This window comes from Anabas testudineus, chromosome 14 (genome assembly GCF_900324465.2).
Source record: "Anabas testudineus chromosome 14, fAnaTes1.2, whole genome shotgun sequence".
Lineage (NCBI taxonomy): Eukaryota > Metazoa > Chordata > Actinopteri > Anabantiformes > Anabantidae > Anabas > Anabas testudineus.
The window spans coordinates 4,857,904-4,883,517 of record NC_046623.1 but is presented as its reverse complement, the minus strand read 5'-3'; the positions used below and the strand labels follow the sequence as shown (position 1 = coordinate 4,883,517).

Genomic DNA, 25,614 nt, shown 5'->3' with positions numbered 1-25,614 from the left:
ATGAAACAAACATAGTTCCCTAAAGTGACTGGTAAAAGCACTCATTACCAAAAATAAAAGTAGCAATTGATCACTTGCAAGATTTCTTAGAAAAAGACCAAAAATTACTGTTCTTCATTAAATATATTAATTTACCCTCTTTAACATTAGCGGTCATTTGTTTAAGTTAACAATTTAGTTTTATTCATGTGTTTCCTCTCTTAAGACTAAACAAATGGGTTTGATAATTGTGTAGACAAGGCCATAGCTTATCTGTACCCTGGGTGCTGGATGAGAGCGGTTCTGCCATCCCCGACCTCTGGGCCTACCCTCAGAGGAGGCCTGTGCATCTTGCCCATCAACCCTAGATTCTGATCGCGGAAGTAGGGCGTCTGGAAGTCCCCACCCAAGTAATCTGCTGTTTGCATCAGAGTAGTCTGGGTGGTGGAGGAGGAGGTGGAGGATGAGCTCGCTCCTAGCCTGTAATGGGGAGCCCCAGGGGGCCCACAGTCTAGTGTAGTGCCCCCTGCTGGGCCCACACCGTGGAATGGCATGGCTATGTCCTGAGACCCGGAGCTGTCACTGTTGGGTGTGGGTAGGATGTTGTTGTTCCAAACATGGGACTGGAAGTAGTGCCCATTAGTGTAGTGGGTCATGGGGCCGGGCATGCCGTTGTTGTTATTGACAGGGGGAGAGGGGGTGGGCCTTTCTACGGGAGGTTTCAGTGTGTAAGGCTGACCCACACACACCTCTGCAGGGTAACCCACACCCTTAAAATGGAAGGCGGGGTCCCTGGAGGGCTGCTTGCAGAGGTGGGTCCCACCGTTCTGAATGTGTGGTACATGAGCCAACTGGTGCTGATTCCAAGAGCGCATCTTCTGCTGCTGTGTGTTGTGTTGTATCTGGTGTTGCTGCTGATTTGGTTGTGGGTGCAGATGCTGCTGTAAGTGGTGCTGCTGCTTGAGATCAGTGTGGTTGGAAGGCAAGTGGTTCATACCAGCCACGCTGGGTGGAGGGTGAGCTCCCACTGGGGCCGTGGCTTTCTCTTGAGGGCCAATAATGCAGTTGGGTGGGGGGAAACCAGGAGTGGCGGGGTTGCTATGCACGGACACCCTGGAGCAGGCGCTGATAAGCAGATTGCGGCTGATGGGGCTGGGGTTGGCGATCTGGCCCTCACACATGGAGGTGGCTCCTGCACCTTGGGCTCGTGCTTGGCAAAACTGGTTGATCTGATGCACAATGGTGCTCAGGTCGGCCTGGCGGCCCTGGTGCAGCCCGGCCACCATGGAGAGTGGAATGGTTGAGGTAGAGACGGTAACATTAGGCGGTGCATCACCATCTGGCAGCTTTCTGCCTCCCTGCAGGCCAGGTGGTGGCTGCTGCTGAAGATGCTGCTGAAGGATGACAGCAGGGGGTCCCTGTGGGTGGCCGAGGGCTTGATGCTGAGGCAGAGTCTGATGTCTAGGTGGGCCCTGAGGGTGCTGGGCCATGGGGGGAGGGTGTCTGAGGCTCTGGGTGTGACCCTGCTGCTGAGGGAGAGAGATTTGTAGAGTCTGAGGTGGGTTCTGCGGTTGAAGGGCTAAGTTCTGCTGGGGCCGGGGAAGATTCGGCAGAGGTGGGTGGTGGTTTAAAGTGCTGGTCGAAGCCACTTGGTAGGGTCCAGTTGGAGGGTTCATGATTACTTCAGGGTGCAAGCGAGCCCGGCTACCGTCAAAATCTTTTAGGATGCCTTTGACTGTAGGCACCTTGACAATGGCGAGGAGACCTGTTTTGGCACTCGCCTGAGAGGAAGGGTACGGGCTATAGCGCTGGCCCGACGTATCCAGCCCGTTGACTGTACGGCGCACGTGGTTTCGCTGGGGGACCTTGACACTGTTTGGGAAGATTTTGATGGTGAGGGGGTTGTTGGCAACCTTTTTAGCATATGCATCCAATTCTGCAGGGGTTGGAAACGGAGCGGATCTCATCCTTTGTGTGGTGTCCCCTGCAGTGGACGAAAGGACAGGACAGAAGCGAGACAGAAAACAGGAAGAGACAGAGTGTAAATGGGGAGAGAAGCACAATGAGAGATAAGTTAAACCAGGTAGAAGTGTATGCGGCACAAAAAAGCACATCAGTTGTAATCTGAGCTGCTGAGAGGAACCTGATTTGGACAGCGCATATCTCATATTCCATACTTCACTGTTTTTCTTCTAAATCCCTCACAGCTCCCATGTCATGCCAGTGAGAGAGATTTCTGATCCTGTTCTCAGCTGAACTATAGCGGCCGACACAGCCCCAGTCTAAAATCCAATTTTGTGGCAGCGTCTGTGACTTTGAGGTCAGGAGCTTTTAGTGGCCTTAATTGACGTAGCATGCGGCCAAACAATAAGTATACGGCTGATGGGGAGCTTTGCTGCTTGCTACTAAATCCCAAACTAAACAAAGAATGAGCGAGGCAGTGATGGTCCCCTGTGGCTGCTTTGGGGAGAAGGAAAGAAAGAGATAGACGCAGAGAGCAGAGCTCCATGACAGCAGACAAGTAATCAGACACAGTAGCAGCGTCTCTGATCTGCGGGAACACCTCCCAGGCCTCAGCTCGCAGACATTTGTTACACCTGCTAAGCTCAGAGGCTAAATTTAACAATGCCAAAGTGACAATGTGAACATGATTATGTGTACGTGCATGTGTGAGTTTCACTTATGAGCCTGTTTAAAACCTGCAACAAGATCACGCAGGTGTCAGCGTCTTGTACACAATGTACCCATTTTAGTCTGGGTGGATGAGTTTCATTTTAATGCAAAGTGCGCACTTCCACTTCCTATACTAATGCAATAAAAGTCTGAGATAATCATTTTAGAGAATCTCAAGTTTGCCTCCCTTCTTTTCTGCATCTCAGTGTCCTGCCTCGCAAGCATGACCTACTTAAACCACAGCATTTGGACGGATGGGCACGAGTGAAGCTTATTTGTGGGAAGAATCTATCTACTGTGCGACATGTATTTCACTTATTCTTCATTTCTGAGGAGGGGGCTTTTCAGTTCTGTCAAAATAGATGTTGCTGCACTTACTTCTCTCTGTTGTTGAGTGAGCAGTAATTTGAAATGTTTGAATTGCTGGCAGAGGTCTGCAGCTTCATGCGGCCATGGCTGTTATGCTCAGTCTCACAGCAGGCAGATTGGGCTTGAGGGATGAGGCACAGAGCTGAACTGTGAGCGCTGACACAGTGGCACCAAGAGTTGTGCCAACTGGCTAATTAATTCCCGCTTTATTTGTGAACAGGAAACAATGGGCAGTGATGTGCGGGGCCGGTATGGGGCGGCACACAGGGGGCCGCTATGACAGAGTGTTCAGCCTGCTGATGGCAGCCTCATTAATGCAAGGGTCTGGGCCAAAGAGCTGGAGCTTGACACCCGCCATCACTAAGGCCTAATGTCTGTCGCAGAATAAATGCCAGGGTAAGCAAACACAGATAAATGAACACTTACACACACAGACAGACATGCTGAGGATGGACTTCACCTGTCAAACACAGGTGATGATTAATGGGCTTGTTGGAAATGATGCTCCATACAGTGACATAAAGACAGACTAAATAAACAGAAGCACTTTGATTTGAACAACTATCCTACCATGATTTCAGTGGATTGTATTAACTACACAAAGCACATCATTTTAAGTAAAACTGCGCTTTGATAAATGCTACTTGTTTGCTATCAATTTTCAAGATATATTTAGAGCCTGTGAGATTTTGGCACAGACTCTGCAACTGTTGTCAAAACCTCATGTCAATGTGGATGTAGAAAGGGTTTTGAGTAGGTGGGTAAGACGGTATGAACAGCTGTTGCAATGAACAAAATATCTTTCATCATTTAATGGGAATTAGATCTTCTTGATGGCATTTGGGACAACATGAATAAAGGTGAAAAACCACAATGGCGTCATGTGTAACATCACCTTTCAGGCTTTGCCTGAGACATTAGTTTAACTCTGTGTCACTAAAAAAACATCTAAACAGATTTGTCTTTTGAACATTAGTATAATAAATGCAGTGAAACTAATAATATATAATATATTATTATTTAGAGGAAAAACATAATGTGTAAACACATAGCATAATGTTCTATTTTAAACACAGAGAGAAAACTATTTGCTTTTAGAGTGGAAAATAAAACAAGTAAAAACAGCAGCAAGTGTGTGACTGAGTATAGGTTTATTTCTTTGCTAGTGGCACTTGTGTAATGGGTTTTATGCTAAAGTTGTAAAACTCAGGCAAGTAACCAAAGACAGAAATGTCAAAGTCTGGAAACTGACCAATCCATTAAATTGGAAAAGGGATTATACATTGTTAACACAGGCATTTTAGGGGAAAGAAATCAGAATCAAGAGTTTAAGCGAACTGCTGTAAAATGTGTAATGAAATCGGTAAATTAGTGTTTGGAGCAGTTTCCCCTCAGCACGGGATAAAATGGACCTCTTGCTGTTTACATCTGTTTAAGGGTTCTTGCTGTTGATTATGCGTATCTAGTAATCAAGTGTGGCTTATTAGCAGTTCAACCTTAACCTAAAACCTGGATTAGTTGTAGAGCTTGAAGCATCAAGCAAGGGTTAATTAGGATGTGAGTGAAGTTTGTAGGCGGCTGCTGGTGGCTATGAGCATATCATCTCTTAGATCTCCAGCTAAGCACATTCCCAGGGAGGGAGCAGGGGAAAGAGGCCAGTCTGGCCAAGCGTTAATTACCCCGCTGCTAGCTAGCTAGCTGAAACACAAGTGCACAGTCAGCAGGCTCTAATTAGGGTTTCTTTTATTCAAACTACTGTTTTTATTGAACAAGGTTTAAGCAGTAGGAGGCAGGGGCTCATGCGGCTGTAAATTGCAATTTTAACACAAGTGCAGGAAATTAGGTCTGAAGCTCCAGCGTCAAATTAGACATGTGAATGTGGTTTCTCATATAAAGAGGCCTCCTTGCATTTCTGCAGACGTTTGAAACGAGCACCCCATGCTGATGGATTAACATTGCAAGACCTCGGAAAAATGAAAAATATCATAAGCAGAGGAAGAAAAGATGGCTGTTTTTGATCTCACTAGGGATTGAGATGTGAAAATCAGCCAAGTGGCCCAGCTGTACTCACTGTTTGTTCTGCCTGTAAGAACTGAGGAGCAAGGGCCACTTCCTAGCACTTGAGTCACCCTGCCTGGGGGATGAGCTGTTTTTCTTTGTGACCCGCTGTCTTTATGCGTATCTGATCTACTCCTCCGTCAGTCTTTACAATTCACAGCCATCGTCTGCTAGCAGTCACTCCCTGATGATGAATAGAGCAGCTGCTCTGGCCTTGCCTCTGACAGCAACCTGCGTACTCGTAACTTGAAATGACTCTGCTATGCACAGATTTACCCGCAGGAGAGAAGCCAGTGCATGGCGAGCCTGGCGATCTGGAGCTCTTGATGAAAACAGAGGGAAGGGTGAGTGTCAAAGACGATTCTGAAACGCAACACTCAGCGTTAGAGTGCACTGAGCAGTGTCAAGTACAGAGGTCAAGGATATGCAAATGGGAACACAAGCTAAGTATGTAAATTCTACATTATATTTTTTGTTGTAGAAACTTGTGAAGAACTTGAGTATTGAATCAATATTTCAAGTGACAACTAGTCTATGAATGCCACCTGAAAGCAGTCAAGCACATCTCTCGCGATGTTAAAGCGGTCACATTATCTTCCATGCTAGGTAAATGATGGAGAGCGGACATGAGGAGTGAAACAGCAGTGTTACTTAAAAGATGAAATCTGGCTTTGGCTGTGCGGGGCATCACACAGGCAATTACTGTCTGAAAACATAAGTCTCACAACCTGCAGACACGCAGAAGGTGATCAAAAGAGAGCAACCTGAGAGTTTTTTGCTTTTTGCAAAGGTACTTTGATAAAAAATTATTTAAACTAAATGCAACATAATTCTGAAGCTTTTGATGTAATTTCTGTGTCTGTTAACGTAATATAGAGTATGTTAAGGATCATAAAGGGCAGATAAAAAGGTACAGCATAATGACACAATGACAAGGACAAAAAGAAAAAACAAACAAACAAACAAACAAAAAAAAAAAAAACAGATTGGAATCACACATCAGGAACGGCCGTACTGTGAGATGCACGTTCCATCATCAAAATGGATCACAGTGCTGGGCAGAAAAACAAATTGAACTCCAGTTGCGCCTCATGCTCTGATGTGTCTTAGTGTGTCACACAAAGGAAGAACAGAGAAACAGTCTAGCTGATGGCTGCACCATGTCAGAAGCCTGCCTGAGTGAGGCAACAGACGCTGGCACTTAGCAGACTCCCTCATGCTCGCGGATCTCCTGGGGGTTGGCTGATTACTGTGATTCTGAAATTACAGTCTTGATGAGCTGGAGCATTTTACAACAAAAAAAAAAAAAAAGCTGCAAAAATGGGTCAGGCTGGGGCTGAGTTTCTACCGAGACAAAAACAGGCAGGAAGAAAGAAAGGAAGAAAGATGTAGAATTTTTATGATTAGATTTAAAATAAAAACTGACCAATGGGATGGGCTATGTTTAGGAAGTGACTGACTTCTGGGTATATGTATACAAAATACCTGTGGGAGACAGGTCAAAGATGCAGTGCTATATCAAAATATGAATGTGCTCAGCTATCACTGCAGAATGATAGTAATGATAGGTTAATTAACACTAATGTTCAAAAACTGCTGATGATGATGAATGATCATTAGCAGAGAAATGTCAGTCTAAATACATCCAGGCTGAATTAACATTAGGTGCAACAGAAAGGCAACAGTACTGACTTATAGTTACCATTTCCATTTATCAACTTGTCATGCATTCAAGTCCTCTAAAGCCAATTAGTCTCTGCTCTCAGTAGCGACTGCTGACTTCAACTCTTCTCTTGTGCTGCAGCCCCTCACACCCTGAAAAGTTTGTCAGCAGTTGAGTTGTAAAAATTTAAACGAATTAAATGAACTGGGCCAGTTCTGACCAGCCTGCCGTTAAAGCGGGGCAGCAGATTGAGTCCTAAATTCACTCGTCTTACAAGATCATCAGGTCAAAACCACTCTTGCAGCAATCTGTGTGCGCGTCTGACAGTAACCGCCTCTTCCCGATGGTGTAAAGGAACTGAGACGGTCAGATCCAACACATGAATGTGGTGACAGTGCTGTAGTAAGCACACAACACCACAGATCTTCAGGGAGGGAAGGAGGGAGAGAAGGGAGCCAGTTCACTGTTCATCAGCAAATTAATGGTGCAGTTCATCCTAATTTCCCTGACAGATCTATGGTTCTGGAGCACAAAAAAAAATCTCTCTGTCTTTCTGGTTTTAACACAGAACTGCAAAAGCGAACCAGGCTAGAGCTGGCATGGGGGATCTGACATGGGGTGGGCAGCAGAATTGTAACAGCTTTGTTTACTGTGTGGGATGGTGGTAGTAGTTAATAGTGTGTGTGTGTGTGTGTGTCTGTCCTGAGATCAGTACTTACATTTCTGAAGTCCAGTGTTCATCTGCGTGTGGGGGAGAAGCTGGAGGGGGAGGTCACCTGGCCCTGGCAGACAGGCCAGCATTTCACACAGACACTAATGCAACATGGGACACACACTTCTCCTCACACTGCAGAGAGAGAGAGAGAGAGAGAGAGAGAGAGAGAGAGAGAGAGAGAGAGAGAGAGAGAGAGAGAGAGAGAGAAGATGGGTGGGGGTGTAAATGGGGGAGGAGGTCAGTAGTCAGACATAACTGCAAGGCAGCACATGATGCGTGGTGATACAGAGGCTGGGTCGGACTAATAGAACTCTGTGGCCGATTCCCAGAGGCACAGGGCTGAACGAGACATAGTTACCTTTCAATTAGAAACTGATTCACACCTGGAGCATCAGGTAAGGTGACATTTGATGCCAATAACAACTTCAATTAAACATCAAACAGCTGAAGTAAAACGGGCAGACTGGGCCTGAGGGGCTGGCAGCTTTGAATCGACTCACTACCTCCTTCCCCTGCATGTTAGTCGGGTAGTTGGACCCTGCTACCTTTACCTCTCCGCCTCTACCAGACCATGGTGGTGGAAATTAATGACTCCTGTACACTCAAAAAGAACACACTCAAGAGGCCTGGCGCTGACAAGTTAGTGAGTCTCTGATCGATACTGCAGTCCTCTAGACCTCAAAGAGGCCTTTATTTTGGGGACATTAAACAATGGAGCCAGCTCAGGCTGTGGTGAAAAGAAATGAATAAACGGGGCTAGAGCGGCAATAAACGCCTGCCACTGCAATAACCTGATGTAACAGAGAGGGAGAAAATGTTAGCCATGCTCCACTTGGCTTGCTGCGGTATTCAAAACACCACAGATGCTTGCCTAATCAGCATTGAAGAACAGTCAGGGAGCAAATTAAGTCTACAGAGTCCGTGCCCTCCCCTTTTCCTGCGTGGCATCAGAAGAGGGTGGCAAGTGTGCGCAGACAAACAGCGTCTATGAGAGAGGCAATTACCCACAAAACAACCTTGGTATGCCTGTCTGCCGCAGGGTGATGGCTTAAAAGTGTCTTCCCCCCTGCAGGGAGAAGAGACAAGTGGAGGAAAGAGTGACAAAGCGAGGGAGAAAGGTGGAAAGAGAGAAAGACGAGTGGCAGGTTTCGGGTGGTGGGGGGCCTGAACTTGCTTTTAAAAGCAGAAGCTCAAAAAGGTCAGGATGACAGCTCATTTAAATCCTCCCAGCGAGAGGAGAAAAAAAACAAGCCTTAATGAAGCTGCCAGTTCTACACAGATACCTGAGAGCTTTGCACCTTGGGGTGCTACGGGGGGCAGGGCGGCAGGAGGGGAGGATGGGAGAAAAGGGTAAAGAGAGGCGGGAGACTGGTGGAGCTGCAGTCTTAAGACAGATTTGAGGGTTTTGGGGGTGGCTGGTGCCGTTGATGCTGCGTCACCCTTTACTGTGCCCAGTCTCCTCCTGCCTCTCCCCTGCTCTCTGATTTACAGCCTGGACCGCCATATGGCAGCAATTTCGGCCCTCGATTCAGCGTGCCACCATGCATTAACTTTAATTGGCCTGATATGTTATTCTTTTCTGTCTGCCTTGGAAGGATTTAAGGTACATAGCGCCTTGATGTCAGCAGGCAAGATTTCCAGCTCTCTCTCATTTTTCAGGGTGCCAAGATTTCATACAAAGATAACAGCAATCTCTTTGACAACAGACAGGTTTGGGGTGGAAGAAAACTAAATATCAAATATAACAGTGTGTTTGCTAGGGGTTTCAAAAAACGAAACAGTGGCAAGAGAGTGAAATGACGTGCGTGGGGGGGGTGGGGGATGAAAAAAAACACAAGCATAAACTGTCAGTTCATTTGTTATAAGAACACACACATCAATACGCTACAGGCAAAAAACAGCCAACAGGCCATCAGCCCACCCCGTTCCTGCCTCCCCCACAGTGCCCCTGAATGTCAGAAAACTGTGCAGTGGGGAGTGCAGCGGCAAAGGTCAGCCTATGGTAATGCCCCAGCTGACACTCCGCTTTACAACACAGAGCAAGAGGAGATGAAACCCAGCAGACAGCAGCCTGACGTCTACTGACTCGCCTATCAGCACCGCTGCCACAGCAACTTCAAATATACCAAGTATCACACGCCAAACACTGGTGTTTTCTACAATGGCACACACCCCCACATAGGCTTTTTTTCAGCACATTACACTATTTGTATTAGGAGTAGGATGACTACACCTGACAGAGCATCAAGTTCAGAGAGGGACTGCTAGCCTCTGCTGAGTTCTAATTTCCCTCTGACCACCAGGTGAGGGGTACAGCCTGGTCTGATCAAGGGCCTGACCCTGCAGGCATCCATGAAAATAGGTGTCTACTCCAATGGCTTAGCAGCCTTTGTGTTATAGAGACGTACCCCCTCCTGTCCAGACTGGAAACTAAGTTAAGTTGCGTCTGTGGAGGCCCAGCCGAGCCAGCTGGGCAGGCCTGTGAAGCAGGGATCGGCGTGGTGGAGTTTAGCCAAGCGCCTCACACTATCAGCCCCGTGCAGACACACCACAGGGTTCTCAGAGTATTAGGGGACCCCCGTGACTCGGCAAGTCTCCACTTGCTACTTATAGAACCGTTATAAAAGTGTGCAAATAACTGTGTGGCTTTCATTATACACAAATGAAGGCGAGCAGACAAAGCGGGACTTGAGCAAGTGATGCGCATGGCTTGTGTCATGTGTCAAATTGCTCCCATAAAAGCTGACCTATATTTGCTTTTCATTCCTCAGTGGGGAAGGAGATAATGAAAGCTGTCTGAAAGTGAAAAAGTACATAGAACAGAAGGATAGATGGTAGTCATTTTGGAAATTAGACTAACTGATGGCATTAATGTGCTGAACGTTTTTGATCAATGTTTTCTTTGTCAAATATGGCGGGATTGTTTAAAATCTGGGAACTACATTGAACTAACTGCACAGTAAATCACCCATTCAAATATCCACCAGCTGTAAATGTCAGTATAAGGGAGAACTGTGCACCAAAAATAGTTAATTAAAATGAAACATGTAACATAACATTAAAAAACATGGCTAAAAAAGTATGTTTGGTCTCCGGTTGAATATTAACAGCTTCTCTCTACCAATTAAAAACAAAAGCAATTAGAGGAACCAAGTCACCATGTTGTACATCGCTTGTGTTAACGGCTAAAGGAGAGCAGAGTGGAGGAGAAAGCAGGCTTCTGTTATTTTAATTGCATGTTTACCCCCAGGTTATGGGTCTGAAATAGAGCCAAGAAAAAATGTTGCAGCAAAAATTCAATGCAACCTCACTGTGTTGATTCTCTCAGGGACAGAGAGAGTGAAATTACTTTTCTTTGCAACCAGAGTCTCTGAATAGAAGGCAAAGAAAGAAAAGAAGCAGGAAGACGAGAACAGGTTTTTACCCTTTAATACCAAGCCAGAGCATTCTGTAAAAATGAAAGGGGCAAAAAAAAAAAAGAAAAGAAAAAGAAAAAAAAAGCCTTGAGCGTGTTAGGAAGAAATGACACATTGCTATGGCCTTCATGAGCCCATCAGACAATAACAAACAACAGAGGTAGAAAAGAAAATTCTGTTGCTAGCAAAGGGCCATGAGCATGTTGGGCTATGACAGACTGGCTCAGGGTCTCACACAATGGATCCTGATGACTCCAGCACATCCCGAGGTGTTTGGAACTGCCTGTTTTTTCAGTCAGCAAAGAGCGTGGACGCTGGACTGTTATTGCACATGAAAAGAGAAAGGGCCAGAGAGTGGGAGATGGCCGTGACAGTGAGCGAAGAGAAGATAACCAACCCAAACCCAACTTTCACACAAACTGAGAGTCTGTAAAATAGTGGTTCCCAATTTGCGAGACAAGGTGTGTCAGGGATAAAACTGTCAAACAAGGAAACTGCTGCAGTAGTGTGGGAGAGAGGAAGACAGCTACTTGAAACTACTCTTCTTTGGAGGGAGGGAGGGGTCTGCAAAAGAACTGGGAGGCTGCATGAACGCTCAGTAACTGATGAAAAAGTGACAGTTCCCTAAGGTGCAATGGTGAATATGGAGCGAAGAGAGACAGCATGCCCCTAGAATAATGCATGATAGTCCACAGATGGATTGGCTTAGTCTTTGCATACATGTCAGACAAGGAAAGTTGGTTTCACAATGAGTACACAGGCTCTCAGAAGAGCTGTGTACCATGAAACTAAGATAAGGAAACATACTTGAAAAGTGATAAAGGCCTCCTCTTATCAGATTGACCTCATTCGTTGACTCTTGTCTTTACATCAGGGGTTTGGAGCCTGTGGCCCGGCCTCTTGGATCATGCGGATGCTCACAGTGAAAAATATGACAGTAATGATGGCGAGACGAGAAGATGAGAAGATATCAGGCGATGAGTGTCCCGGCCTGGCCTGGCTATCTTTACCACAACTATGTCATCATTATTACCCGTCCACCACGTCAGTGCTGCGAGGACGGTCGGCCAAGGTCCATTCTTCATCGGGTCAGTTTCACTAGCAGCCACTTAAGCCCACTCGGCCTCCCAAAGAGCCCTACAAATGTGGAAGGTAGAGCTGAGTGTGCTCAGTCATGTTAAGTCTGGCCAAGGTCAGATGGGCAGATAGAGAGTGCTGGCAGTGCCGCACGCGTGGCGTCGTGAATGCCAAAATGCAGTGGCCTCTAGCTGTGCCGTTTGACAGACATGTTTACACCTGATAGAAAATGCAGTGTGGATGGCCTGCCAAAACAGAGGGGATCCAAAGTAAGGGGTGCCAGCCTAGTTATTTATTTATCTGCTGCAAATCCATCCAGAGTGCAGCCAGAAGCCGGGCATGGCTCACTGAAGAAAAAGCCAGCCTACTCACAGACATGACAGTCTTAAACCACTTGAGGGTGAACAACAAAAAGATCTGACATTAGGTAAAAGAAAGCAAAGATCTCTGAGGCAGCTCCTGAGGTTGGACTTGATTTACTCACACTGTTTAATACATATCGCACTACGTTTGTCAAATTTACCGACAGTTTGGTCCAAAGCGCCGCAATTAAAGAAATTTGACTGGTAGTTGAAAGCAAATATTAACAGGGCTAAGTCAACAAGGTGTTCTATTTTAATAGTATAACTACATTCAATATCTTAGTTTAGTGTTTTAGCATCTTAACATTTCCTAATTAGCACTAAACACAATGAGCCTTATGAAAATATCATTAGTTTTGCATGCATTTAACTTCATTGTAATCCAGCCTTCTGGTCCCCATCAGATCACACAAGTGGAGCTGATGCTCATACATATGAGAGCAACACAGCTCCTTTCATCTCTTCGGTGGTGCCACCACATCTGTGCTATCTTCACATATGCTCATATCACTGTGGACGACAACGTCCTGAGTCACGAGCTAATGTGTCAGATTCCAGTTTGTGGCCTATACAATAGGACTGGAAGGACGTGGTCAGAACAGCACAGATGTACAGATACTGGGCTGCTGTACAGTATATCTCTTATCTCTATGTGTGTTATGCTGCAGTATGTGCAGTGATAGAAGTCGCTACAGTTTAGGCTGCTTACGGGAATTTTAAGTCATTGTGGAGGAAGGAGCCTACACAAACAGATTAGCCTGTGTTGAACTGATTTTTACAGTGGCAAGAAATATGTATCCAATATTTCATATGAATGTCACGCCCTGCTCTGTAAACAAAAAAATGAGAGTCTTGTAATTCTAACAAATGTGTTGATTAACATTTCTATCTTGAACAAAATAACTGTTCACTGTTACTGCGGCCAAGAGGAAATTATGCAATTAGACTGCTACATTGAATTCCTTTAAGGTCTGAAACTGAGCCCCTTGTGGGCCAGTTCTAACCATCTGACTGTATGTCAGCCAGGCCTTCTGCCTGGTTAGTGGGAAATAACTCAATGTGCTGAGAGCTAAAGCGCTGCAGTATTGTTCCAGCTGGCGGAAAAAGGGGAAATGAAGACGGAGTGGTCTGATTTCATTTGTTAGCAGGTGCATCCATTTTGCGTTCTTCCCCACACCCACCTTGCCCGTCTCACTCAAAGCGCTTATCAGAAATTGGACACCCCAGTGACAAATTGAGCCTGCGATTAAAGGCAGAAAGAGGAAAGCTTTGTTAAGTGCTGCTGATTGGGATCCCAGGCTGCCCTCACACATCAGAGGTGTGTGTCTGTGTGTGTGCACATGCATGTATGCTTGGTGCAGAGCCAATAACAGAGCTGACACCACCTCTTCTCCCATTTTCCCCTCTCTCCAGGTGTTCCCACGGCTTACATTTCTGCGCTGAGTACCCAGCAAACAAAACCAAATCAATGCAGCTGTTCCCCTATATTTTTCTCTCTCTCTCTCTCACACACACACACACACAGTGTACATGCATAGGAAACCACCCAAGCAAATGTACATTTACACCAGTGATTTTCCCCTGCAGGAATAATGACCTCCTCTAGTATTTCCCTTCTTATTGACATGTACGCTGTGTTTAACAGAGAAAAAAGTTAAGCCTCTGTGTGTTTGTCCCACCCAGACCCATATTATTGACCCAGCATTAACCAGCCCTGGCCTGTTTGCGAGCGTGGCTGAGCTGATTTAAGAGGAGGTCAGAGCAGCACTGCTCGGCAGAACTGTGCAAGCGCTGACTCTCACAAATCATCCTAAAAGGGCTTAACGCACAAAAACAGCTTCCAGTGTTACACGGGCCTGCTGTGAGAGATTTATCCACTATGCCATTATACTAACTGGCCTCACTCCCATATGAGCTGTATATATACCAACAGACACACACGCACCCGCGCACACACACAAAGAAAAAAACCCTAATTAGATGTACTGTATGCCTGGTCTCACTCTGCAGGAGCCCTCACTCAATTCAACCTTTGACTATTCTGCATTAAAACATTATATTTTTTACCATTAATCTTCTTATTTAATGCTGGCACGTTGCTCACATGCTATTAGTTTAAAAACCTTAACGTCTTAACCGTGACTCATGACATTATGAAATTATGAGCAGTGCCTACATCTCTAACAATACTGTCAATTTAAAAAAATTATATGCTGTAATAACTCAGGGCCATTTATGAACACTGACGTCCAAAAGAATGTTAATGCCCCAGAGCTTCGTCTTTAACTGAATTAGTTATTTTAGAACATGTATAGGAAATATTTGTATGTAATGCCAGCTCTTGCTGGGATTCTATTTTACTTTTGTCAAAATTTATAAGAGTGAATTCCAGAGATGTAGATTTAGTGGGTCTGATGCACAGAACTGGTGAAAATATTCTGCTGCGCTGAGAAGTGCAGCCATACAAGTCAAAAACAAATCCCTACATGCCGATTCCAAACCCTGCTGTGTGTGTGTTTGATAAAAGCGGATCTGTCTCCATCCTGCATCTATGGAAGGCTGGTAAGGTCAGCCGCCTCCATGGCAGCTCTGACATTCAGTCTGGCCTCCAGCGAGACCAAACGAGTCCCTCTTGCATCAACAGACCAGCAGAGGAATAAAAGAGATCTTTCTCCACTAGACAGGGTTGTGTGAGATGTGTTCCTTTTGCCCCTGACGACACACAAGACATTTGTGGTCTCCCCTTCATCTCCTCTGTATATGCGAGAGCCTCTCTTCCCAGCAGGCATTGGCTTGGGGCACCAGGCAGCCAGCCGGTGACTCTGTGGTGAGCCAGGCAAACACAGGTCCAGGATGGCAAACATCTCACCTCTGTGTCTGCATGGGAACATCTGGCAATCCCAGGCTCGCAGGTCCCTCCGTCTGTCTGGCTGTCTGACTCTGAGCCTACACACACACACACTGTTGTGTGTACCGGTGTTGTCATGGCACCAGAATTTCTACTCCCACACAGGTACTGCTTTATTATACAAAAACTATTCACAATACCAAAGCAAACAAACCAAATGTCACATAAAAACCACAGCACTATTTTATGGTTTATTAAATGAAATTAATATGTTAGGATGTCAACCTAACTAAATCAGCTAAATGATCTGACTGGGACTCATCTACTGTATTGATATTAGCATATAGAATTTTTAAAATGTAATCTTGAATGCATAAAGCTTAAATTAATTATTCAGTCTTATCTTCTATATGCGTATATGAGGAGTAGAGATGGCCCAGTTGATAAAAACTCCTTTTTTATCTCTGTCTTGCTTTCTTGCATCATGCCCCTCATACAGATCTCCTGTGGCCATCCAATGATTCAAGACTGATGAGGCATGCTCAAAGGTCTATGCCACTGAACACAGCATTAATGCACCCAGCAGCAAATTTTTTGCCATCGACCCCCATTCCCTGCAATAAGGACAGAACCATCAATCAGGTCGAGATAGCCGACGCCAGACACAGCCTGATGAAGTAGGGGACTTTGGAGCTAATGACAAATGGATCCCTCAGATATGGTCACAGTATACTATGACAGTCTGCAGAGAACACTTGACCTTTAACAAAATCCTGAGCCACTTTTTGCTAACACTGTGCAGTGCAAAAATGGGGAATATGCAAACTGCTGTTGCTGTTAAGAAACGGTGGTTATTGTGTAAGAACTCCTGGGTCCTGCTGAGAGCTTTATTCTTGTCACTCTCAGAGCCTCCTCTTTTCTCTCACACCAAAGCTCTGGGTGTGACCTTCAGCGGGTCTGCTAGTCCTGCTAATTGGGGTCTCTACAAAGCACAGCAATCCACCTCCCTCCACACTGCACTGTAGGAGGGGCTGTGGCCAAGAGAGACAGGAGATGGCAGGGGCCTTGGCTAATAGCTTAAAAGGAAACCAACAGAAAGGGGGTCCTGAGCTTAAAAACTGATTTGTAAACTAGTGAAGGAAACTTGGACAGCACTGATGAACAAACAGTAACAATGGTGTTAAACATATAAAGAGCTGGTCAAACTTATTTTACTGCAGTCTATAGCCTGTGTCTATAAGATGTTATGATATTTAAAAAATATACATGAATTAGAGGTGTGCCAAGATCACTTATTTCACATCAACAAAAAATATTCAGTTTCTCATCAAATAGTGCAGAGCATTACGTGTGGTAGAGATGCTGTGAATAATGTGAACTTGGTGTTAGGACTATGGAGTAACACTGTCGAACAAAATAGAAAATAGTACCTGATGAATCAATTTATTTAAAAAAGGTATTTGTAAAAGTAAAAGGTATCCCAGAGTGAATTATGTATAATTATGGGATGCCAAAGAGGGTCAGATGGGCCAATTTTATCTTTGGCCCACAAGGTGAGATCCTTGTTCTCAGCATATCTACATGTAGTAGATAGGTAACCTAGGATAGGCTTGGTCTGGCTGCAGCTGTGCACGGATCAGTGTGATCAGCACTCAGTAATAAAAAAAATAATTTACAGGAAGTCATCCTGTAAAAACACGATACGAAGCGGCATGTTTCATGTTTGTAAAGTGTGACTGAACTGGTTCTTCAGAATATGTTTCAAGGAAAAAAAAAACACTTTTTTGAAAGCTTTAAAGGACATAGAGCAAACCTGGTAACCATTTTAAAGTAGGTTTGTGATTAGATTCGGTGAGTGAGACTGTGAGCAGGGATGACCATGAATAAAAAGGTCTACATTTAATTTGCTAATCCGTCATTCCAATTGTACTCTGTAACAAAGGGAGTGGAGAGTGGTGGGGCATTCAGAGGCAGTGGAGCTTGCTGAGGGGTGCGTGTGTGGTCCTCCATGGAGCCAGAGAGGCCGTGGCGCTTGGCCCTGAAAGCCCGGCCAGCGCTGGGCAGAATGGGCGCTGATGAGCTCAGTGTAGGCAAGACTAATCCCTTCATGTCCAAAGAATTGTTTAACTATGTTTGACTGATTAACCCAAGCCCCTCAATTCCACTTACAATCTATTTGTTCAATCAAGTCTCCTGCACTCATCATGCTGCAGTGTGTGGGTGGTGATGGTGAGAGAGGGAGAGAGAGAGAGAAAGAAAGAAAAAGAATGATGGAGAGAGAGAGAGGAAAAACAAAGGAGGCTGCAACTATCCATTTGGAGGATGCATACAGAAGTCAAAAGGACAGCTTTTTTGTTCTACTTACTATTCTCCAAATGCACATGGCACATGATTTCCTGAGAACCAGCTGTTGCAAACATTCAAAAGGTCAGAGAACTATTGCCTTGAGAGATTTCAAGTAGAAAGTCAGCAGTAGTGTGTTAGCATACTGCTCCAGCATGGTGGTTTTAACCAGCTTCACGGGAAAAAGAAATTTAAAGGCACTCTCCCCTGCGTGGAAAAGAGGTTGCAAGGAAGATTAACCCAGCTTCCTTTTATAGCCTCTGACAAGAGGTTAAATCACACATTACACTGCCTGAAATGTCGCCTAGTAATTAGATCAAGAATATTACTCTCTCTTCTTCCCCTTGCAGACTGTAGCTGATCAAAGCCTAATGATGGTGTCAGTGCCATTGGCAGTGCTGGCTGGGTAAATCTCCCCATCGGGATGGCAATCTGTCAGGGCCGCAAGCCCTGCTAAACAGCACAGGACATGAGTACAATGGTGCTTGACACAAAATAGACTAAATGAACCTCATCTTTTCCCAACAAGCTATCCATCAGCAGGGTGCCATTAAGATCCACAGTTGCGATTAAAAAGCTTTGTTTTCGGTCTAAGGCTGCGTGTATGGTTTTGATACACAAAGTCAGCTGAGACGTGTTCAGAGCTTGAAATGATGATGACGGTTGTGGGATTTTTTTTTTTCCCAATAACAGTGAAACCCACCACCAGCATATCTGCTGTGTTTCCATGTGAGAGCAGATCTAAACAGCACCTGGCCCCTTGATGGGGTGAGAGGGCTACTGGCTATTAATTACTGCAAGTCGACATGCAGCGCAGGCAAACTCTCGCAATGAGACCCTGGGATGTCAGATAGACAGGCAAGACGAATACTCCTCTGTCACACAGCAACATGACCTGCCTCAGGACTCTTTACACATGAGTACTTTCAAGTATGCCTTTCAAATTGTGGCCCACCCTTCTTCCTCTGCCCCCACCCCGTCTCCCTCTCTATCTCAATCACATTCTGCGGATGTTACGCTACTTCGGGGGATATTTTCTGACTAATGCAAAATGGTTGTGCACTAGCATGATAAAAGTTGACATTTTCCTTTTCTAATTCAATGCTTCCTTTGTAAACAACCTTGCCTTTTTTTTCGTGCGCACACGCGCACAGGCTGCAAACACATCACACGTAATGGTCAATTTCATTACTTGCTCCCGAACTCAGTGGCCGCAAACAAAAGGGGGAAATGGCAGGAGATATGCCAATCATTTATTCTTGAAAGATGTCTGACAAAAGAGGCCTTAAAAACATGACAGCTTTTCTTTTTCCATGTCAACCCCCCACCCCACCCCAGCACAACCAGCTCCTGCACAAGGGGCCCCAAACAACAGACACCGGCAAGAGGTCTGACCCCAATCTTAACCCCTTACAGGTGGCACAGCGCTAACACAGGAAGCAGGAGTGCTATTCACAAGACACAGGGAGAAAATGTTCTCAGCCATAGACCAGCTCTCTGAGATCATTTAAACAGGCACAAAGACAGCTCAGTGCAAGTTAAGTGTATTATAGTGTGCTGAAAAGCAAATCCCGTTGAACACATTAATGGTAAAGACTTGTTCTGAGTGTGGACTAAAAGCGTCCAGGGGTTTCGAGAGTCACAATGTTGTATAAAACTGTGTAAAGCTGTATTATGTTGTGAAGGCTGTTGTAATAAATTTAACAGTCGTGGTTCAAAGTTTAAGTAGCAAGTTTTAAACCTCTTAATGTACAAGATAAAAAAAAACCACATGCACCTATTGTGCAAACAACAAAGTTTATAATAAGAAAAAACCTGTAAAGATGATCTAAATGTACAAAAACACTCTAAAATTAATTTTAATTGTGGTCTTCTAGTTCAAGAGAATAATGCAACTCTTGTAGGATAGTTGCTCAGTTGGGTCCAACTACAGAGCTGAACTATGAAGTGTGATTAGAATCAACCCCACCACCCCTCCACCCCCCGCATAGCGACAACTGCATCTCTGCACATTCCAGGAAGTGAAGGCAGCTGAAGACAGCAAATACACCAGAGAAGAGGAGACATAAACAATGTAAGCTAGTTTGAGAGTTGCACTGATGTTTACAGTCTCAGTAAGTGCATTTTATACTGTCCCGGCGTTCACAGCAGCAGCCGTATTTCAGTCTTCACTACAGAGGGGCTGCTGATGCCACAGGTCTGTGTACAGAGGGTTCAGTCACAGGCTGGAGAGGCTGTTTGGACAATGTAGGTGTCAGACACGCTGCCTGTCTGGAATAACGATTCGGTTCAGCTGCTACAAAACACTCTCTGGTTCCTTTATAGTGGAGGTTCAATAAAAAACTAACTTGACTGTTTCTAGAGTGTAACTGTTGAAAATTTCTAAGGAATTTCTGCCTTGTTTGACTTGGTATATTGCTATCAGGGAGAAAGGTCTGCATTTGCTTCAAACCGGCAGTGAATGACATGCCAGAGATTAGAAGGTCACAGTCTTAGCCTATCCTTTCAGCTGCTTTTCACAACACAACCCTGGGCCCTTTTGAACAACAGGAAGAATGTCATCTGGTTACTTTTCAAGGCACGGAGATACCATTCACTGTGGCCAACAATGGCTGCAAACAGGACCAGAGGGTTAGGAGGTTATAAAGGGCCCCATTCTAAACGCCGCTTGCTCTCCAGTACACTGGACGTGCACACGCACACACATAAGAATCCCACCCACACACTAAGGCCTGGAGAAGTGGTGCAACCGATAAACTGAGGAGGGTCATGGCAAAGTGCCGTGCACTGACCGCTCACCTCAGCGGTTCTCTCAGCCTGCGTCCCTCACCCAGCACAGCTCCAAGCACCCAAGCCTCCAGATACATACACTGCTCTGAGATTCAGAGAAGATTAGTGTATGATACCCTAAACTCCATCCTTCAGGTTATTCTGTCCTGTTAAAGATTACAAAGAGCAAAAAAACATTTTTTATAACAATTTCACACAGCTAGTCTCTTGGCAAGAAAATAAAACTGGAATTTTAAATACCTCTAATACATGATTATAAGTTAGCTGGGATGGCAGCATGAAATAAATACAACAGCATAACTACAAATCTTTGACATAGCTGAAATTCCAGAAAGCAAAAGTAGCTTTTAATGAAAAAAAAAAAAAGAAATGCGTTCAATGACAAGACCTCAATTAATTTCTTCTGCTCTTATTTAGGTTGTAAGGCTTCTCCCACAAAGGCTCAGACTACAGGCACAGCTGAAATCTGTCACCAATTTAGTCCCTAATGAAGCTTCTGAAATATTAAAAATAAAGCCCAATTAGCCAATAGCATATTACATCTCCTCCTTCTCTAATCCACGTGTAGCTTAGCTTTATCTAAAGTCTGCACCAACTGTGACACTTAGGAGTTCACTCTCCCTTTATCCCCCTCCACTTGATATCCCCTACAGCTATACTGGTGCTTTGTTGTTGCATTCTTTCTGACCCCACACACTGGGTCAAACTCTGAGTCTCTCTGTGGTGGCTAATGATGCCCTGATATGTCCAGTTGGCATGGACGTTGGAAAACTGCAGCAATAACCACGGACATGCTAATGGGATCTATTAGGATTACTCAACAGTGATGTAGGGCTCGCCTGGCAACCTCTTATTACAGAGGGTTTGGCTTTGGGTTGTGGTTGCCTGTTGAGGATCAGTAATCTGACTGAGATGGTCTTATCTTATGCTATACACAGATAACAGTATCTGCCCTGCTCATCTGCTGTTCCTGTGAGATGGAGGTGGATAAACAACCCTGTTGTTTCCAGTGCCCGATGAGACAGATGCTGTCCTAAGCCAAGCAGAGTCTGGTTCCTCCGGCTGCAATGACTGCTGTTGGTGCTGTCAATGTCACCAGGAGGCTTAGGTTCTTCCTAGATACCCATCAAGCTGAAGACACAACGATTTCAGAAAGCCATTTGGTCTTGGTGTTTGTAATGTCAGTTTGCAGCACTCCCTGTCTTAAGGCTACACGTTTGCTGATTACACTAACTACCCAGCAGCGGGGCTTTTTGTCCTAATTGGACCTGCTGGCTAATGTGCAAAGTAATGCAAAAAATGTCAGGAAAAAAACAAAAACAAAGATGTAGCAAACAAAATCAGTGCATCTTCAAATCAGGCCTACAGTTATTTGGCACAACATAAAGCAACCGATGTGAACCACATTAATACCATACAACAGCTGTTCCACGGCCTGAACCCTGCAGGTCAGTCCCTTGTTGTTAAAGGTATCCACAAGTTGTCCATGATGTCCTAAACACCTGATCTGGATGTATCATGTGGCGGCAGGTCTTTACTCTGAGCCCGACCTGTGTTTGACCCTCACACTGTGTCTCCTGACATTGCCCACTCTTACAAAGGCTACCAAACATCTGCTCTCTGTCTGAAACCAGACTCATACAGCTGAGAAGGCTTTGGGTGGCCTCACAGAGACTCTCTCCAAGTGGTGGGTGGCTGAGTGGGTGAGTGTGGGCTGACAGCTGCACTGGTGACTGGAGGACTGAAAGGTGGAACAAGTTGGCAGATCATTGGTACCTGGGAAATCTCTGCCCTGCTGTCTGGGACAGGGGGCAGCTTCATTTAGCAAATGGATGATATTCAACAAATGCTAGCCCGCTCATCTAAAATGACCGGCATGAGGAAAATAAAAATCTGCTGTGCATATAAAATTTGCAGACAACACCTGCAAGAGATTTAACATACACAGGCCCCCGCTGGAATATGAAAGGACCAAATGTGCCGCACTGGGGAGAGTGCACAGTTACACATTTCCAATTCAAGTACCGTCCCTAAAATGCTACATCAAATGACTGGCTTTGAATAAACCAAAATGAGCATCAGCCAAGTGGCTCATTCCAACACAGAAAATCATTGCATCAAAAATATGCTGGTTAGCCGAGCCATTTCACAGTCAACAATCACAGAATCAGGACTGTTACTAATCAATGTATTTTAATGAGCTCCCTGTGAATCCCAACAACAGCTGAAACATAAAAGCTGCTCAAGCTCTCTGGTTCACTCTTTGTACCTTGTGATCTGTTATTCATAGTCTTGCTCTGAAGTCTCTGAAGAAATAAAGCAGAGCTTTGATGTTATCCTCTTATTACAGCTGTCTGAAACAAGCCTAATGTTAGGAATCAGATCGTTTGGCTGTCACGTGGAGAACCTTCTGAGACACCAAACATCTGGGCTTCACTGTTAGTTGCTCAGAATGACTGATTTTGCTCTGTGAGTCCAATCATCACTGCCATGTGCTTACAAGAAGAAAGTTTGATACCATAACATTAATATCTAGATAACTATGTGGGTGTGCATATGAGATTCACACTGTACTCTACTCGCCACTCCACTTTAAAGCTTCCACTCAAGTAAGCTTAAACACGTAGGTGTCTGTGTTTGCCACAATATGTATTTTCTGCAGTAGTTTAACCTCATCTACAAGCAGCTGAGAGGCTAAAGCAGCCAAGATACAGTAGTATTGTAGAAGGCATTACCTTGTTCTGCCCACAGCATAAATGAATACACTCCGATATATTTGTCAGTGTTTGGATAAAAAAAACAAGGCAAACCCGCTTTCCTGTCAGTCTGCCCTCAGCACAGGCTCTTGGTTTGTGGTGACAGGTCAAAGAGTCAGCACATGACTCATGGGATGAGGAGGAGAGACACTTTGAAAAGCCATGCAGAGATCAAATTAGCACATGCATTCAAGTGGTATTTCAATTTGGTGGAACGGTGTAATTTACTACAATGCTGACCAGCGTGACATCGACAAATGAACCAGGTGCTCCTGACATTCAGGCTGCTCCGCTGCCTTTGTGAGTGAGAGCAAACACATGCATCTCTTGCAGACTCAAATAGAAATAAGCACATGTTCAAGACCGCACACAAAAATTCATGAATTATAAATCCATCAACTACTGCACCAAAGCCACATTTTAACATCAAGCACTAAGCTTTAAGCTTCAGCTAAACTGGTACACAGTATGGACGGTCAGAAGTTGTTAGGCATCACAACATCTTTATACCTTTTACTTTCATTCTTCTAGGTATCTGTCAGTTTGTTGTCATTGGAGGCAAGCAGCATTATACAAATGGGGAGAGGCCTTACAGTCATTTGTTCCTAAGACCCAATTAATCTTCATTGTGCTGGGAAACATAGCACCCCAATGTAAAAAGGGTTACTTCTGCACGATAATTGCAGAGTCTAGGGGCCTGAGTTTCCCAGACAACATGGTCTGAAATTTAATTATCTGCTCTTTGGAAAATGCAGGGGAAGAAAGCAACATTGCAAAACTGCACTTTTGGGCAAGTAATGTCAGGCTCCTGTTTGAGTAAGCACAGGATATCACAGAGCACATCCTCCCTGCAGCTGTCATAAACTAAACTGTCTCACGATTGTTATGATAAAGGAACAGACAACTGCTTCGTGTATTTAGAAAGATTTCCCAAACTTCAAAACTGTCATGCAAATGTGGACATAACACACATATATATTTTAAATCTCCAACCATGTCCCACACCATTCCTGTTATCATGGTCTTACCATGTGCAGAGTCAACACGATCATGTCCAGTCAGTCACAGAAGGGCTGATTTACTGCGGTATGTTTTTAAATCACATCCGTCAAGCTCCATGTCATTAAAGACCGACTACAACGATAACGCCAGACCCCGAGCAGCCAAAGACAACACGGACAGGCTGTAGCAACATTAACATTCCGCCGTGTAAAGATCAGCCTTGGAGGGGGAGAAACATCGATAGGATCCCATTAGTTAAGTGCGCCCTAAGGATACCAGAAATTTGATCAGAGATAGACCCTCTCCTTCCAGACACGAACCATTAGACGTTATGGCAAAAAAAGAAAAGCTGCTCTCCTCCTGTGAAAGTCCTCCTGCACTCCCCCCTCCACCTCCTCAGTGGTCGAGGTTGTGCGGCAGGATCAGGATGAGTCCGGTGACGTCAACCTTTTGTTATCACCTTTTAACACTTGCCTTCGCAGGTGGAAACACTTTCCTCGGTCGTTACAGTAAGAGGTGCTATTTGCAGACGCTCCCGGCGAGCAAGGGACCAACACGGCGTCTGTGTCACGACTGACACTCGACATACGGACACATGCATGTGCTCCTGAGCATGTCGCACACCAACAGTGGGACACAACTTACCGTACTTTGAAAGCCGGGAATAGCGCAAGATTAACTACACTTCCAACTTCATCCACAGCCTGCTCCTTTCACGAACGACACGCTTTCTATACGAAACCACAGGCAATAAATTACTGCAAATAATAATAATCAAAATGACGACTTGGCATGCAAATGGAAATCTACATAATCCTCACTGGTTGTTGTCATGTTGCAAAAAACTACTAGCTAACGAGCTCAACAACACAAGCCCAGTTACAATCAGTGAACACCAGCCTGCAACAAAAATATATGCTCCTTTAGTGCCTGAATTAAACATTTTTGGCTCATGAAAGGCAGTGAAGCCGTGCATACACAGACAGTACAGGGGTCAGTCCAGGAGCTAGAAACCTGCACGCTGCCAGTCAGTGTACCAGCTGACTGCCCAGGCTCCTGGCTAGCTAACCTAGCCAGCCAGGCTGAAACATACACAATCCCATTGTTGCCTTCTCAACCTTTCCTAATATTTATGCCACCATTTGGGAGGATGTCACACAGTGTCGGGGAGCAGGCGTGTTATTAAAATAGGACTACTTACTCTCCGTTTACCTCTGCGAAAGGCATCGTTTAATACGTCGCCATGGTTTAAAACGGACAGATTTTCTCCCGTTGCCGAATCACTGCTGCTGTCTGCGGCACCAACTTCTGGCGCATGCGCAGTGCCCGGGACCGCTCCAGCCTGCGCCGTGCGCTGCGCAGGACAGCGGAGCGGTTTAAAGGGACAGCCCGTGTAACCTGCAGCCGCAGAGGGTTAGAATATACTGATAGATAACCCACAGCTACTGTCCAATCATCCGGGTTGGTTAACACTCCCTGTGGAAAATGATGTCTAAGATATATGCATCAATTAGTTCTGCAAGTAATGTGACCAGTTGTGAAAACTAGCCTCAAGAACGTTTA

At 45.1% G+C, this 25,614-nt stretch overlaps 1 protein-coding gene across 5 annotated transcripts; it reads right to left on the bottom strand.

The window, feature by feature from the left end:
• Positions 1 to 219: 219 nt before the first annotated feature.
• On the bottom strand, positions 220 to 25,351 carry fam222ba (family with sequence similarity 222 member Ba). Of its 5 annotated transcripts, none has more exons than XM_026370931.1 (3): positions 25,253 to 25,351; positions 7,462 to 7,589; positions 220 to 1,963 (listed from the first exon to the last, which is right to left on the bottom strand). In XM_026370931.1, exons 2-3 carry the CDS (start codon positions 7,541 to 7,543, stop codon positions 249 to 251), a joined length of 1,797 nt encoding a protein of 598 aa, XP_026226716.1. In that variant the 5' UTR covers positions 7,544 to 7,589; positions 25,253 to 25,351; the 3' UTR covers positions 220 to 248. The 5 variants fall into 5 exon arrangements, with proteins under 5 accessions (XP_026226716.1, XP_026226719.1, XP_026226717.1 ...); XM_026370934.1 differs by having other exon boundaries at positions 25,264 to 25,351; XM_026370932.1 differs by lacking the exon at positions 25,253 to 25,351 and adding an exon at positions 24,078 to 24,430.
• Between the last annotated feature and the right edge of the window lie 263 nt (positions 25,352 to 25,614).